General features: G+C 53.0%; 1 protein-coding gene and 1 non-coding gene across 2 annotated transcripts in view; both read left to right on the plus strand.

Moving 5' to 3' along the window:
- The window catches only part of TRIOBP (TRIO and F-actin binding protein), a 59,055-nt gene that overhangs the window by 11,277 nt on the left and 33,407 nt on the right, over positions 1–14,371 (plus strand). Inside the window, exons 7-9 of the mRNA XM_070453303.1 lie at positions 4,288–6,760; positions 11,178–11,292; positions 11,988–13,121. Of these exons, the coding sequence (XP_070309404.1) occupies positions 4,288–6,760; positions 11,178–11,292; positions 11,988–13,121 (3,722 nt within the window). The remainder of the gene's footprint in view (positions 1–4,287; positions 6,761–11,177; positions 11,293–11,987; positions 13,122–14,371) is intronic.
- On the plus strand, positions 7,304–7,376 carry TRNAG-CCC (transfer RNA glycine (anticodon CCC)). Its single transcript has one exon. It is a non-coding gene; the product is annotated as a tRNA-Gly (tRNA).

Below are 14,371 nucleotides of genomic sequence, written 5' to 3' on the forward strand. Positions count from 1 at the left end.
CATGCAAGCTTAGTTACTCCAAAGCATGTGGGGTATCAGTTGCCTGAGCAGGGATCGATCCCACATCTCCTGCATTGCAAGGCAGATTCTTAACCATTGGATCACCAGAAAAATCCCTGGACTTTCTCCTTTAAGTAGTAGGGAGCCACAGAAGGTTTCTGAGAAGGGGAGTGATGTCATTGGTTCTGAGCCTTAAAAGAGTTTCACTAGGGCAAGGATGCAAAGGATGCAGGGTGAGGCTGCAGGATGAGAAACCAGCTAAAGAGACTATCGCAGCCACCATAGTAATAACTGGTTCAGGCACAAATCACTGGCTGATGCTAAATTCCTGCATGGAGGGTTGTCAAGGAACAGGATATTCACATGGCCTCAAAGTGTCACCCCTCAGATTACACATTGATTACAGAGGGAAAAGGCGCCCTTAGGATGAGGAGATCTGGCAGACACCAGCTTAACCAAGTGGTCGGCCAGCATCCTAGCATGGGGCAAACTGGCTGGGTGTCCCTGCGTGGTGCACAGGGGAGGACACAGCATCTTTTCCCAATTTGGCTGCTTAAAAAAAAATCCATCACCTGTCTCTAATCCCAACAGAACATCAGACAAACCCAAACTGAGGGATATTCTGCAAAGTAACTGACAGGACTCTTCATGAAAGACCAAAAAGGACTGGGGAGCTGTTCTTGAATAAAAGAGGCTACAGAGTCAGGGAAGCGAAATGCCATGTGTATCCGGGCTTGGATCCAGAATAGGAAAATAAAGAGCTATGAGAGACATCACTGGGATAGCGGGGCAGTTTGAATGTGGACTGTGTGTATTGTATCCATGCTTTACTTCCTGAGTGTGATAACAGAAGCAGATCGTCCTCACTCTTAGGAGGTACACGTGGAGGGGTTCCTTGGTGGCTCAGACAGTAAAGAATCTGCCTGCAATGCAGGGGACCCAGGTTCGATCCCTGGGTTGGGAAGATTCCCTGGAGAAGGGAATGGCTACCCACTCCAGTATTCTTGCCTGGAGAATTCCATGGACAGAGGAGCGTGGTGGGCTAAAGTCCATGAGGTCGCAAAGAGTTGGATGTGACTGAGTGACTAACACTTTTCATGGACTGCTTAGAGGTGCATTGTCATGAGGTCTGTTTTTGAAAATTATTTATTTATTTGGCTATGTGGGTCTTGCAGCTCAGAGGATCTTCAGTCTTCACTGCAGCACGCAGGATCCTTTAGTTACGGCATATGGGACCTAGTTCCCTGATCAGGGATCGAACTCAGTCCCCCTGCACTGGGAGCTCAGAGTCTTAGCCACTGGACCACCACAGAAGTCCCTCCTTACGCTTTATGTCCAGTCAGCAGCAGTTCTGGTCAGCACCTCCAAAACACACCCCAAAATATGTCTCCTTTTTGCCCTCTCTGCCACGGCTCCCTGATCAAACCAGGGGCTATTGCCGGAGCCTCCTTCAGTCTCTGGTTTTGCCGGGCCCCTTCAGTCCATTCTCCCTCCAGCAGCTGAGCCATCTTTTAAAAACATTCATCAGATCTTGTCAGCACCCCAGCCCCACTGCCCTGCCCTCTCAGCCCCTGGGGAGAGGGTGTGTGGGAAGAAGTGCCTCCCCAGTGTGAACGGCCTGATCGTGGTGGGATTTTGTACTAGACATCTGCTTTCTTGCTTTTAAACACAGGGTAGTGGGTTGGGGGGGAACCCTCACTATGTGACTGGCTTGATCAAAGGCAGTCACCTCTGTCCACCCAGTGGCACGCTCCCAAATTGCAGCAGGAGGCCACCACCTGGGAGGAATCAGCCAGGTGCAAGATGCTGGGAACACTTTGACATCCCCCTAGGGCTCCTCCCAGTTTGCAAACACTGGATGGAGCAGGCTGTGCTGAGCCCGGCTGGCTGAGGGACAGAACACAGATGCCCTGAGCATCTGCAAAGTCTGCCCCGTGTGCTCATAAAGGGGCTGCAGGAGTGAAGTCAGATCCTGGTTGGGCCAGGCTCAAAGGAGGCGCTGATCAGGGGAAAGGGAAGGAACTGGGGCTGGGGTGCTGAACCAGCTGTGAGCCTCTGGGAGGGGCGGGAAATGCTATCTCAGCCAGCACCCAGGCTCACGGGGCGGGAAGACTCCAGGACGAGGCAGAGCTCAGAGCTGGAAGGTGGTGGTGCAACATTACTGCTCACTTATGGTGTGCTAGGCACAGGAGACACAGCTGTGAGTGAGAAGGCGAGGCCCCTGCCCTCAGGGACCTCAGAGGCCAGCGGGGGCGGGCAGAGCCTTGCTGGCCATGGGAAATGCCTGGGTTTTATTCCAAGCGCAGTCAGGAGCCCCGAAAGTGGTTTGTGTGCTTGTTTTTAAATCTTTTAGAATAGTTGCAAAGATCGTATAGAGAGTTTCAATTATACCCTTCACTCGGGTTCTTCCAATGTTGACATCTTACATAATTATAGCCCAATTATCAAAATTAAGAAATTAACACTGGTAACAATACTGTTAACTAAACTACAGACTGTCTTTGTTGTTTTTAATGTTTATGTGTTTGACTGTTCTGGGTCTTAGTTGCCGCATGCGGAATCTTTTAGTTGAGGCTTGTGAACTCTTAGCTACAGCATATGGGATTTAGTTCCCTGACCAAGGATTGAACCTGGGCCCCCTGCATTGGGAGTGCGGAGTCTTAGCCACTGGACCACCAGGGAATTCCCACTACAGACTTTCTTTGAATTCACCTTTATTCCCACAAATGTCTCTTTTCTGTTGCAGGACCCAATCCAGAATCCCACATTGCATTTAATCATTATGTCTTGTGAACTTTCTCCCATCTGAGATAGCTGTCAGTTTCCTTGTAAGCTGGGGTGGTCTAGCTAGGTTTGCTTTTCGAAAGGATCTCCCTGGGTAGATGATGACCTTGTGCCCGGAGTGTACATGTTGGAGGGCTATTGTAACCCTCCAGGTGAGACAGGAGGGAGGCTGAGAGTGGGGAGGTAGGAAGAGGTAGATGAGAGGAGCTGGCAGATTTGGAATGTCATGGGACATCAGTTCATCAGGCAACAACAGGCAAAAACTTTTCTCCTCGGGGGCAGTGCTATGCCCACTTCCGGGATCCTAGTTCCCCGACCAAGGGTGGAACCCTGGCCCTGGCAGTGAAAATGCTGAGTCCCAACCACAGGGCCACCAGGGAATTCCCAATGATGAAAACTTGAAGTGCTGCTCTGTGTGTGGTTCCAGTCCTCTGAAGGGTACTAGAGACTCAGGGTTCAGTGATACCAGCTCAGAGAGCTTGGAGGAGGCGGAAGTTTCAAAGCAGGAGAAGAGGGATTCCTTTTTTGTTTATTGGCCAAGCCATGCAGCTTGTGGGATCTCGGTTCCCCCACCAGAGACTGAACCCTGGGCCAAGGCAGTAAGTCCCAGCCACTGGGCCACCAGGGAACTTCCCAGAAAAGAGGGACTCTGAGGCATGGCCTTTAATGAAGGCAGTCATGGCCCTGTCAAGACAGGCCACAATAGCCTTTACTTCTTTCCTGAAGCACCAACCCAGGGACGTACGTGCACGGGGCTGGTGGCTACCACATGCTTGGGACCAAGGGACTGAGAAGGGCGGAGCGTGACACCACTATCATGCTGTCCCTTTGTGGGGATGGGGGTTGTGAGGGTGTCCCTCACTGAATAGGGAAGTTACTCGAATCCCTTAGATCAAGGCTTCTTCAACTGTGGCGTGCGTGTAGATGGCCTGGGAATCTTACTAAAACGTGGATTCTGATGCAGTGTGCCCAGTGGGGGTGGGGGTGCTGAGAGCCTGCATTTCTAGCAACCCCCCCAGGTGAGGCCATTGCTGCCGGTTCACAAAAGGAAATTTCTAGAGCTATCATACAGGAGTCTCACTGGAAGGGAGGGAGGGAGTTCTGGGAATCCAATTGCAGGAAGTAGAACAGAAATGGAAAGTTGTTGGTAGCTGCTATGAGATCCAGCTCTTCCTCTCTGGGCTCACAGAGGCGGTTTTTAAAACTGCTGTGGAAGAGTGCTTCTTTTCTGAAGGTCACTATGTGACCTTTGGCTCTACCACCCACCCCACTTTGACCGAGTCTGCCTGGTTTTCAATTTCAAACTCCTGACTTCAGCCTGAGGGGGTACCTAAGCCCTCCTGCAGTCTGCTTGCTCCTAGGGGCAGAGGAGCAAGGAGATGGTATCTCCAAGGAGATGGTATGGGGTCTGCCCCCGTCATCCGTCCCAGGGGACCAGGAAAGGTAAGCTGTGGGAGCCGCCTGGACCTCTCCACTTGCCTTGAAGCTGCCTCCTCTCTCTAGGCTCCGGAGGTGGGAACCGAAGCACCGGACAGCACTGGGCCAAGCTCCGGGGAGAAAGCGGGTACTTCTCCTTGGAGCGGTCCGGGTCGGTGCCGACCCCGGCCTCCCCCGTGACACCACAGAGCGGTCCTCGAAGTGCCACCTCCCAGGCTCCCTCTGTCCATTGCTCTGCCCCAAGGAACGCTGTCCAGGCGGCTTCCCCACGACGCGGGGCCTCCCGAGCCCCCTCTCCCCACCGAATCACCCAGCGGGACCACGCTGGAACCTCATCTACTCAACAGGATGCCCCCAAGACCTCTGCCACACAGCGGAACACCCCCAGAGCAACCTCTCCTTCAAGAGTTGCCCCACGAGACAGCCCCAGAACCTCGTCCACCCAACAGGATGGCCCAAAGACCTCTTCCACACAGCGGGACGCCCCCAGAGCAAACTCCCCCTCTAGAGCTGCCCCACGAGACAACCTCAGAACCTCATCCACCCAACAGGATGCCTCCAAGACTTCTTCCACACAGCGGGACACCCCCAGAGCAACCTCTCCTTCAAGAGTTGTCCCACGAGACAGCCCCAGAACCTCATCCACCCAACAGGATGCCCCCAAGACCTCTTCCACACAGCGGGACGCCCCCAGAGCAACCTCCCCCTCAAGAGCTGCCCCACGAGACAACCTCAGAACCTCGTCCGCCCAACAGGATGCCTCCAAGACCTCTTCCACACAGCGGAACATCCCCAGAGCAACCTCTCCCTCAAGAGCTGCCCCACGAGACAACCTCAGAACCTTGTCCTCCCAACAGGACGCCTCCAAGACTTCTTCCACACAGCGGGACACTCCCAGAGCAACCTCTCCTTCAAGAGTTGTCCCACGAGACAGCCCCAGAACTTCATCCACCCAACGAAATAATCCTCGGGTTTCCTCTCCCCCCAGAGCCGCCCAACAAGACACCTCCAGAGCCTCTTACACCCAACAGGACAACCCTCAAGCTCCTGTTCCGACTTGTACTCCCCAGCGGGGTAACCCCAGACCTTGTGTTCCACAGAACACACCTAGAAGCTCTTCTGCCCAAAGGGACAACCCTAAAACCTCTTGTACCCAACGGGACAATCCCAAATCCTCTTCCTCACGGCAGGAAAACCCTGGAAGCACCTGTCAGGGCTGCACCCAACAAGACCATCCCAGAGCATCCTCTCCCCATCGCTCCTCTCAGTGGAACAATCCCCGGAACGCCTCTCCCCACCGTACTAACAAAGACATCCCATGGGCCTCCTTTCCCCTCCGGCCAACGCAGAGCGATGGCCCCCGAACCTCCTCCCCATCTCGCTCCAAGCAAAGTGAGGTTCCCTGGGCATCCATTGCCCTCCGGCCAACCCAGAGCGCCCGGCCTCAGACCTCATCTCCTGCTAGACCAGCTCAGCGGGACTCACACCAGTCCTCCTCTGGACCCACCCAGCACAACTCACCATTCCGGGCCACTGCCACCTCCCATAACCCAGGCCACCACGGTGCCTCCAGGACGTCCTCGCCTCTGCACCCCACTCCCCATGGTGCACCCCAGACCTTTTCCGAGCCCTCCCAGCCTCCATGTGCTGTATGCATTGGGCACCGGGACGCCCCTAGGGCCTCCTCGCCTCCTCGCTATTTACAGCATGACCCTTTCCCCTTCTTCCCAGACCTCCATGCATCTGAGAGTGAATCGCCCCACCATGATCCCCCCTATATGCCCCCAGCTGTATGCATTGGACACCGGGATGCCCCCCGGGCTTCCTCACCTCCCCGCCACACCCAGTTTGACCCCTTCCCCTTCCTCCCGGACACATTGGATGCTGAGAACCAGTCCCCCCAGCATGACCCTCCTCAGTTCCCCCCACCTGTGTGCATCGGGTACCGTGATGCACCCCGGGCCTCCTCCCCGCCCCGCCACGCCCCCGAGCCCTCCCTCTTGTTCCCGGATCTCCCCAGAGCCAGCACAGAGAGCCTGGTCCCCTCCATGGACTCTTTGCATGAGCCTCCTGCCATCCCCGCACCAGTGTGCATTGGGCACCGCGATGCACCCTCCTTCTCGTCCCCTCCACGCCAGCCCCCCGAGCCCTCCCTCTTCTTCCAGGACCCCCCTGGGACGAGTATGGAAAGCCTGGCCCCCTCCACCGACTCTCTGCGTGGCTCCCCAGTGCTGCCCCCTCAGGTGTGCATCGGGCACCGGGATGCCCCTCGCGCCTCCTCCCCACCCCGCCACCCGCCCAGTGACTTAGCACTCCTGGCACCCTCACCTCCTCCGGGCAGCTCGGGGGGCTCCTGGGGCTCGGCACCCCCAGGGGAGATCAGGCACAACTTGGAGAGGGAGGAGTACACCGTGCTGGCTGATCTGCCCCCCGCCAGGAGGCTGGCGCAGAGGGAGCCGGGGCCCCAGGGCAGCAACGGGGGCCGTACCCGCAGCCCTGGCCGCGCAGAGGTGGAGCGCCTCTTCGGGCAAGAGCGCAGGTGAGCCCAGGGCGGGGGCCAGGTGGGCTGGGGAGGAAGCTTGGCAACAGGTCAGATGGAAAGTCCACAGGCCTAGGTTCCAGATGAGGAAAGGGTTTAGACCCTCCGCCTGTCCCTTACTGGCTGTGTAACCTTGGGCAAGTCACTCCACCTCTCTGTTTCCACATGTTAAGGTTGTTTTTGACAATTAAATGATAATGTGCATAGCCTAGTAGTTATGGGCAAAGACCAGGGTCAGGCAGGTTGGGTTCAAATCCTGGGTCAAAGCCATTCCCCAACCTATGTGATGCGCCAAAGTGATTTAACCTACTTGAGCCTCAGTTTCCTCATCTGTAAAATTGGGACTTTAATACATTAATTTAAATGAGGTCAAACTCTTCGTTGGAGAGTCACAGGTTTATTTATTTATTTTTCCCACCTTATGTGAGGGGAGAAGAAAAGAGTCCATGTTTTTTTTTTTTTTCTGCCTTGGCAAACAAAACTCATGGGTCCCATACATTTCAGAAAAGAGAGATGTCAATTTAAAATTATGGCCAGGGGACTTCCCTGGTGGTCCAGTGGCCAAGACTCTGTGCTCCCAATGCAGGGGGCCTGGGTTCGATCCCTGGTCAGGGAACTAGATTCCACATGCTGCAACTGAGTTCACATGCCACAACCAAGACTTGGCACAGCCAAATAAATAAATAAAAATAAATCTATTGAAAAAAATATACCCAGAGCCATATATCTTAAATAAGAGAACCCACAGGATGGCAGACTTTTTGGAAATTCAATGTTCCTTTTCTGGGACACGGTGACAGCACCTGAAGTCCAAGCATCACATGAATCTCCTTGGTCATCGGCTCCATTCACCTGGGTATTTAAGACCCAGCAGAGCATCTGCTTTTCCACAACCTCAGGGAGGAGAAACATTTCCTCCAGACCCGGCTGAGATTTTCATCAGCAGTTCCAGCCTCATAGTCTTTAAGGGTCAAGGCTGGAATTAATTAGTTAGGGACCCAACCCCAGTTAGGGTCAAGAGAACCAAAAACATATAGGTCTGAAAGTCTCAAAACTTTCGGTGTAGAAGTCAATAGATTACAGCGTATTTACCGAGACCAAGTTGTACAACCATCAGCACAACCTAATTTTAGAACATTTCTATCACTGTAAGGAGCCGGTAATGTTTTGCATCCACAATTCCTTTCTTTGTTGTCCCTTAGACAACATTTTCTCTTAGATTTGAGTCTGCATGAAAAATCTAATCTCTTCTTCTTCAGATTTCCTTTCCCAAAGTTTTATCCATTTACTACCCAGGTGACAACCTTTGTGGGCTCCAGCATCAGTGTAAAATATACTTTTTGTTAGTTTTTTTTTTCTAGAGAAGTTTTAAGGGTCACAACACAATTGAGTGGAAAGAACAGAGATTTCTTGGGTAGACCCTGTTCCCACAGGTGCACAGCTGCCTCTGCTATCAGCATCCCCCGCCAGGGCGGTCCACGTGTTACCACCATAGGCTTACACTGACACATTATCTCCCAGAGTCCGTAGTTCACAGCAGGGTTTACTCTGGCGATGCACGTTCTGAGTTCAGACCAATGTTTAATGATATGTGTCTACCAGCAGCGTATCACAGAGTAGTCTCACTGCCCTGCAAACCCCCTTTGTCTTTGACCTTTTAATATGACTCTTTAAAAAAAAAAAGATTATTTATTTATTTTTAATCATTTGGCCATGGCTTATGGCATATGGGATCTTAGTTCCCTCACCAGGGATCAAACCCAGTCCCTTGCATTGGAAGAGTAGAGGCCTAACCACTGGACCACCGGGGAAGTTCCATAACTCTTTCTGGTCTAATGTCAATTAGCATACGTTTGACTTTATCTGGTAACTCAGCAGGGTCTTTAAACCAAAATTGAATTTTCTTTTTTTTTTCTCCTACTGTGATAACTTTTAGAGAGATAAAAGATTTGTTGCAGAAGTATGGACTATGTTTATAGTTTGATTAACCATTTAATTGTTTTTACACAGATTCTTCATTTTGTTTTGCTCCCTTTGAAGTAGATTATCTTTTTTAAAAGCTTTATTGAGGTGTGATTGATATATAAAAGTTGTATATATAACATATATGTTTTGCTAAAGTAGATTATTTACCTTTTAACCAAGGTTTTACAACTCTACTGAGTAATTAACATTTTCCCTCTTGTATGGTATTTTTTCCAAGTAGGAAACCATTTGTCCTCTGAAGGTAAAATTTGAAAACCTATTTAAGTATCTGTAAGGGACAGGCTGAAATTCATGAACGGGTGGCTATAAAGCAATACATTTCTTTTCTCCCATTTATTCATTCAACATATTTATCCAGCATTTACTCTAAGCATCATTCTCACTGAGCCTGGAAACTTTTCCTTAAAGGGCTATCACATTAAAGCATTAGGAATTTTGGCTTGACATCTTCATTTTCTACCCTCTTAATGCCTTTGGAATCTTTTTATTTTTTTTTTTTTAATTGAAGTATAGTTGCTTTACAATATGGAATCTCTTGTCTTAGAATCATAAGGATTTCCTAGTCTCTTAAATTCAAAACAGAGCCTTCACGGAATTTGCTAGACTTGACAGCTGTTGTCATTTAATATACTCTGCAAGTGGAAGAGCCCATCCAAGCTTTCAAAGGAAACGCATTTCCTCTGTCGCCCTTGGTGGAGCCACACCAACCCTGAGGAACAGGTGGCCCAGGGAGACACTGTTGCTTCTGCATCAGAAAGGCTGGGTCTCAGAATCTTCCTGACCCTTCACTCCTCTCTCCATCCCACATGGGGGGAACATCTCAGAAGGAATACTCACTTAACACGCTGAAGTTTATATGGAAAATGCCCTCACTCAGGAGAGAACACACATTTGCCTCGCCAGCTGCACAGGATCTTTTCTGCCATTCTCCCCACCTAGTCAGTGTTGGGGTTTTTACTTCACAGAGGCTCCTGGTGCTAAGAGAAACTCATTCTACGGTTCAGATCTCACAGAGCAAGGAACCTCTCTCACTTCAAATTGGATTAAAAAATCAAACCTGATTAGGCAGCCTTCAAGCTCAGAAACACTCCAGAGTAGGGAACTTCAGTTCCCTGTGAGTCACATGCTAAGAAGTGCTACAACAGCAAATTAGTTTATGGATCTGATTCTAATGACATTGACAAAAGCCATAACGCAAGAACAAAGCCCAAGCCCATAATTGTTTTATTCTCCAAACCTCTATAGAGTTTCAGCCTAGTCTCCAAACTAGAGGCACGCTTCAGAGCACAGGTCCTTGCTCAGACCTGAGCCGAGATTCCTCTTCCTGTTTTGATGGCTTGGTCAAGGTCAGCACCTGTCATCTTTCCCAGGCTCCTCCTGGTGTGGTTTAGCCACCAGAGACACAGTTTCATTTGTCAATTTAAACGAAGTCTGACTCTCAAACTCTCTTGCAATAAATATCCTAAATGTCCGGTGGAGTGGTTAGGTCTTATATATGGGAGGGGAGAGATGTGCCCAGATTCTGTTCAGTGTTCCTACACTTCAACAGAGATGTCACGTTAAATATTAATAGCCATGGTTACCAACTATTAAGCAAGACAACTAGCTGAAACTAGGGACTTAGGGGTGTTATCTTTGTTATCTCTGTTGGGTGTGGCGACAATGCCTAAAGTCTGGGTGTCTTATAAGTGGCATTTGCATGAATGGTTTTATGTTGGCCTTTCTGGAGTTGTGGAGAAGAGGGGATATTTCATTCTTCTGATCTTGCTAAGAGCACTTTTACTGACAGCTAGGATGCCTGCAAACCTGTTAGTAGTAGGGGAAAACAGGTGGGCCTCAGAAGTCCAAAATTTACCATATGCACAGGAAGAGGGCAAAAAGAATGGGACATGGCTGCATATGACATTATGCATCTCTGATTGCCACCGCATGGCTTGCAGGAGATGAGGTGAGATAGTACAAGTGCCTGGAACCCAGGAAATGCTCCATAAATGTTTGCCATAAGATCATGTGTGCACAGTGTCTGTACACAGTAGGTGCTGAATAAATCTTCATTCCCACAAGGACCAGCTGAGACTGTCTGTGGGTGAGCTGTGGGCCACTCATGGGGTCGTGGCCAGAAAGGAAGCACTCAGCGAGACAGGAGGTGGTCAAGGCCAGGGTGGAGCCCCCTACTTTTGCTCACCCCTTTTCTCACTTCATCTTCACAACAGCCCCATGAGGCAGGTAGAATAGGACAGTGTCGACTACTATCCCCATTTTGCAGAAGGGGAAACTGAGGCCCTGAGAGGCTTCTCCCTCACTCCGGGCCCTCCGTCTAGCTTGCAGTGGGTCCCTGAATCTGCCACTGGGGGTGGGAACAGAGGAGCTGGGGTACCGGGAGTGGGACAGACCCAAGGGCCCTCAGAGGGGCGGCTGCATTTGCTCATAGGAAGTCCGAGGCACCGGGGGCCTTCCAGGCCCGGGACGAGGGGCGGTCGCAGTGGTCCAGTCAAGGTCAGAGCCAACTTCTCCGAAGACAGTCCAGCCCTGCCCTCAGCAGGGAGGTGAGCGCGGCCAGCCTGCTGGGGGGCCCCTCTACCCGCAAGGGGTGGGCCATTGCTTCTCCCCCTCCCCCAGATGCTGGGTGGGGGTTCTGGGAGGGAGGTTCTTTATGAAAGGGTCAAAGTCCCAGTCATGGGTGTCCGGCTCCTCTCTCTCCCAAAGAGTTGGCAAAAATGAGGCAGACCCCAGTTCATCCATCTTGAAGATGGCCGTTCCACGCTGCCCTCTTCCTTCGTTAGGCATCTACCAAGTTGGGAAGTTTTCAGGGAGACCTCCCATGGGTCAGTCCAGCTCTACAGGCTATCTCTTTCAGGGTGGGGATTTGTGTGTTTAAAGTAGCTCTTAGACGGCAAGGCCCACCCAGGGGACGGGGTATTGGTGGTGGAGATTCTGGCCCCTGAGAGCCCAGGTTGGAATCAGTATCTTGGGCAGGGGGGTTGCGGGGGAAATTGGAAAGTGAGCAGCTCTTTGTGGAACTGAAGAAGGTGGGTGAGAGGGAAGGGCTGACACCCCCAGGAAGGGAATTCAGGAGTCCTAGGTACTCTCTGACCTGCTTTAATCCAGCCTGCTCTGAGGAGAGAGTTGCCTGCTGCAACTCCCCTGAGGCCTGGCTAGGACCCCATCTGCCTGTCCTCCTAGATAGACCCCACCCAGCCAGGGGCCTGGAGCCTCACCCACCCCCTCACCTCATCCTCAGGTAACCAAGCCCCCCACGAAGCAGGCAGAACCAGCCCGACGTAGCTGCACAGAAGCCCCTCATCCCAGGAGCCCGGAGAGGCGGCCTGAGGGGGACCGGTGGCTCCAAGGGTCCTCGCCACCCCCGAGGACGTCAGCCAGAACTCCTGAGAGGGAACAGCGGACACAGAGACCTCTGGAACGTGGCCAGGCGGGCCCAAGACAGCCCCTGGGAGGGTGGCGGAGTCAGGAGGAGCCACCAGGATCCCGGGGCCTGCACAGACGCCTGGAGAGAGGCTGGTGCAGCCAGGAGGAGGGCCCAGGCCTGGGAGGCTGGCAAGGACTCGGGGAGTCCAGCCGGGGAGCTGCCAGAGCCCCAGAGGGAATGTGGAGGGGCCCTCCCAGGGAGTCTGAGGAGAGCTGGAGCCTGCTGGGTGGCCTCTCTGGCCACAGGTGGCAGTCAGAGACCTTGGGGGAGCCCCAGCACAGGTCAGCTCAGCAGGGCTGGGGCAGCCTTCAGGAGCTGTCCAGTCCTTGCCATCCTGTGAGCCCTCCAGAGAACTCCGGGGCAAGCCCAAGGGAGTTCTCGAAATCCCAGAGGCCTGAGACATCACCAGCTGTGGGCAAGGGCGCTGAGGGAACCTGCCCACACTTGCACAGCCCCGAGAGGCGACCTGAGCTTGACTGGAGGGACCTGGTGAGCCTTCTCGGGGTACCCAGGGAGGGGACAAGGACCCGCTCAGAGCAGGTCACCTGCTCACCTCCTGTGAGCTCCCCGATGCTCACCTCCCATCTTCCAAGGCTGGACTGGGAGGGCCTCCTGGAGCTCCTGCAGGCCCAGTTGCTCCACAAGGACCCAGAGAGACACTGGGTTGGCCCTGGCCAGGCTTTCCCAGGCACCAAGGGTACCCTGGAGCTGGAGCAAGACCGACAAAGCCAGCCTGAAGGAGAGGCAGGGGCTGCCCTAGTCAATGGATACGACCCCGGGCAGTGGCCCCAGAGTTCCGCCCAGCCGTCCAGCCCCGACAGCATCTCCACCCAGTGGCCAAAGACCAAAGTGTCAAGTGGACCAGAATCCTCAGCTACGACTGGTCTGGAGGAGGGCCAGTTGGGGAGCAGGAGCCCTGCAGAGGGCCCCAGCTCGCCACAGCAGGAGGTAAGTCAGTCTCATTTCCAAGGGACAGCTGGAAAGTCAGCCCCACCCGACACAAGTCTCCCGAAAGGCCACCCCTCAGCTCTTGCATACCGTCTCCCTCCTGACCAAAACCTGTCCCTACCACCAAACTGCAGCGATAATACCCAGCCCTTTCTTTGAGCATTTACTACATGCTAAATCTTGATCTGAATGTTTTATGGTATTTTCCTCATTTATTCTCCACGACAATCTGATGAGAAAGGCAATATTTACAGATAGGGAGTCTGAGACACAGAGGTTAAGCCACTCACCCAAGATCACACAGCTAGTAAGGGCTAGGGTAGGGGTGGCCCTCTGGTCTGCTCTGTGCAGATCACCCTGAGGCCTCCCACAAGATGCACTGACCAGGGCCTTCTCCCCTTCTGGCCCTATAATACTTGGTTTGTGTTGCTTTCTGGTGGCCTCTACCTGGCCCGTCTGGGACTGCAGCCAATGTGGTCACGTCCCCTCCCCATGGCAGTATTCCAAGTTCCTTAAAGTCCAGGACGGCTTCACTTACCCCTCTCTGGCCCCTGCAGCGCCCCTGTGCCTACAGGCACAGGGAAGGAGTTGTATAAATGCTTATTGGTCTGAGCTCACTGCTGAGACAGCTGCTTCAATGGGGGCCTGTATGGAAAGCAGGCCCAGTGCCTGGCACATAGTAGGTGCCCACCAAGTCCCTGCCTGATCTCTTTGGCCCAGGGCCAGGGTCACAGAGGCAGTGCTGCCCAGAGTGTTTATCTGAAGATGGGAAGGGTCCTAGAGACCAGAACCCTGCAACCTGGTCTCAGCTCACCAGGGACGCAGCATATTTTGACACCCAGCTTCTCTTGGTCCTGGTCGTCGGCAGTGTGGGACCAACTGCTCCCCTGACAGGCAGCACTGGGGCAATGTGGAGGTTCCTGCTCCTTCATCCAAACGCTCCTCATCTCCATGATGTGCAGCCCCATGCTGCCTCCCCCATGGATGACAGGGGAGGGTTCACAGTGCGCCAGTCCCTGGGCTGGGGGCTTTACACACTTTGCCATATGTGCCTCAGCTAGATACAGTGCCCAGATGCAGTCAGCCTTTGCCGTGGGTCACACATATATGTGCTTAGTTGCTCAGTCATGTCCGACTCTTTGTGACCCCATGGACTGTAGCCCGCCAGGCTCCTCTGTCCATGTGGATTCTCCAGGCAAGAATACTGGAGTGGGTTGCCATGCCCTCCTCCAGGGGATCTTCCTGACCCA

The sequence above is a fragment of the Odocoileus virginianus genome, chromosome 23, assembly GCF_023699985.2.
Source record: "Odocoileus virginianus isolate 20LAN1187 ecotype Illinois chromosome 23, Ovbor_1.2, whole genome shotgun sequence".
Classification (NCBI taxonomy): domain Eukaryota; kingdom Metazoa; phylum Chordata; class Mammalia; order Artiodactyla; family Cervidae; genus Odocoileus; species Odocoileus virginianus.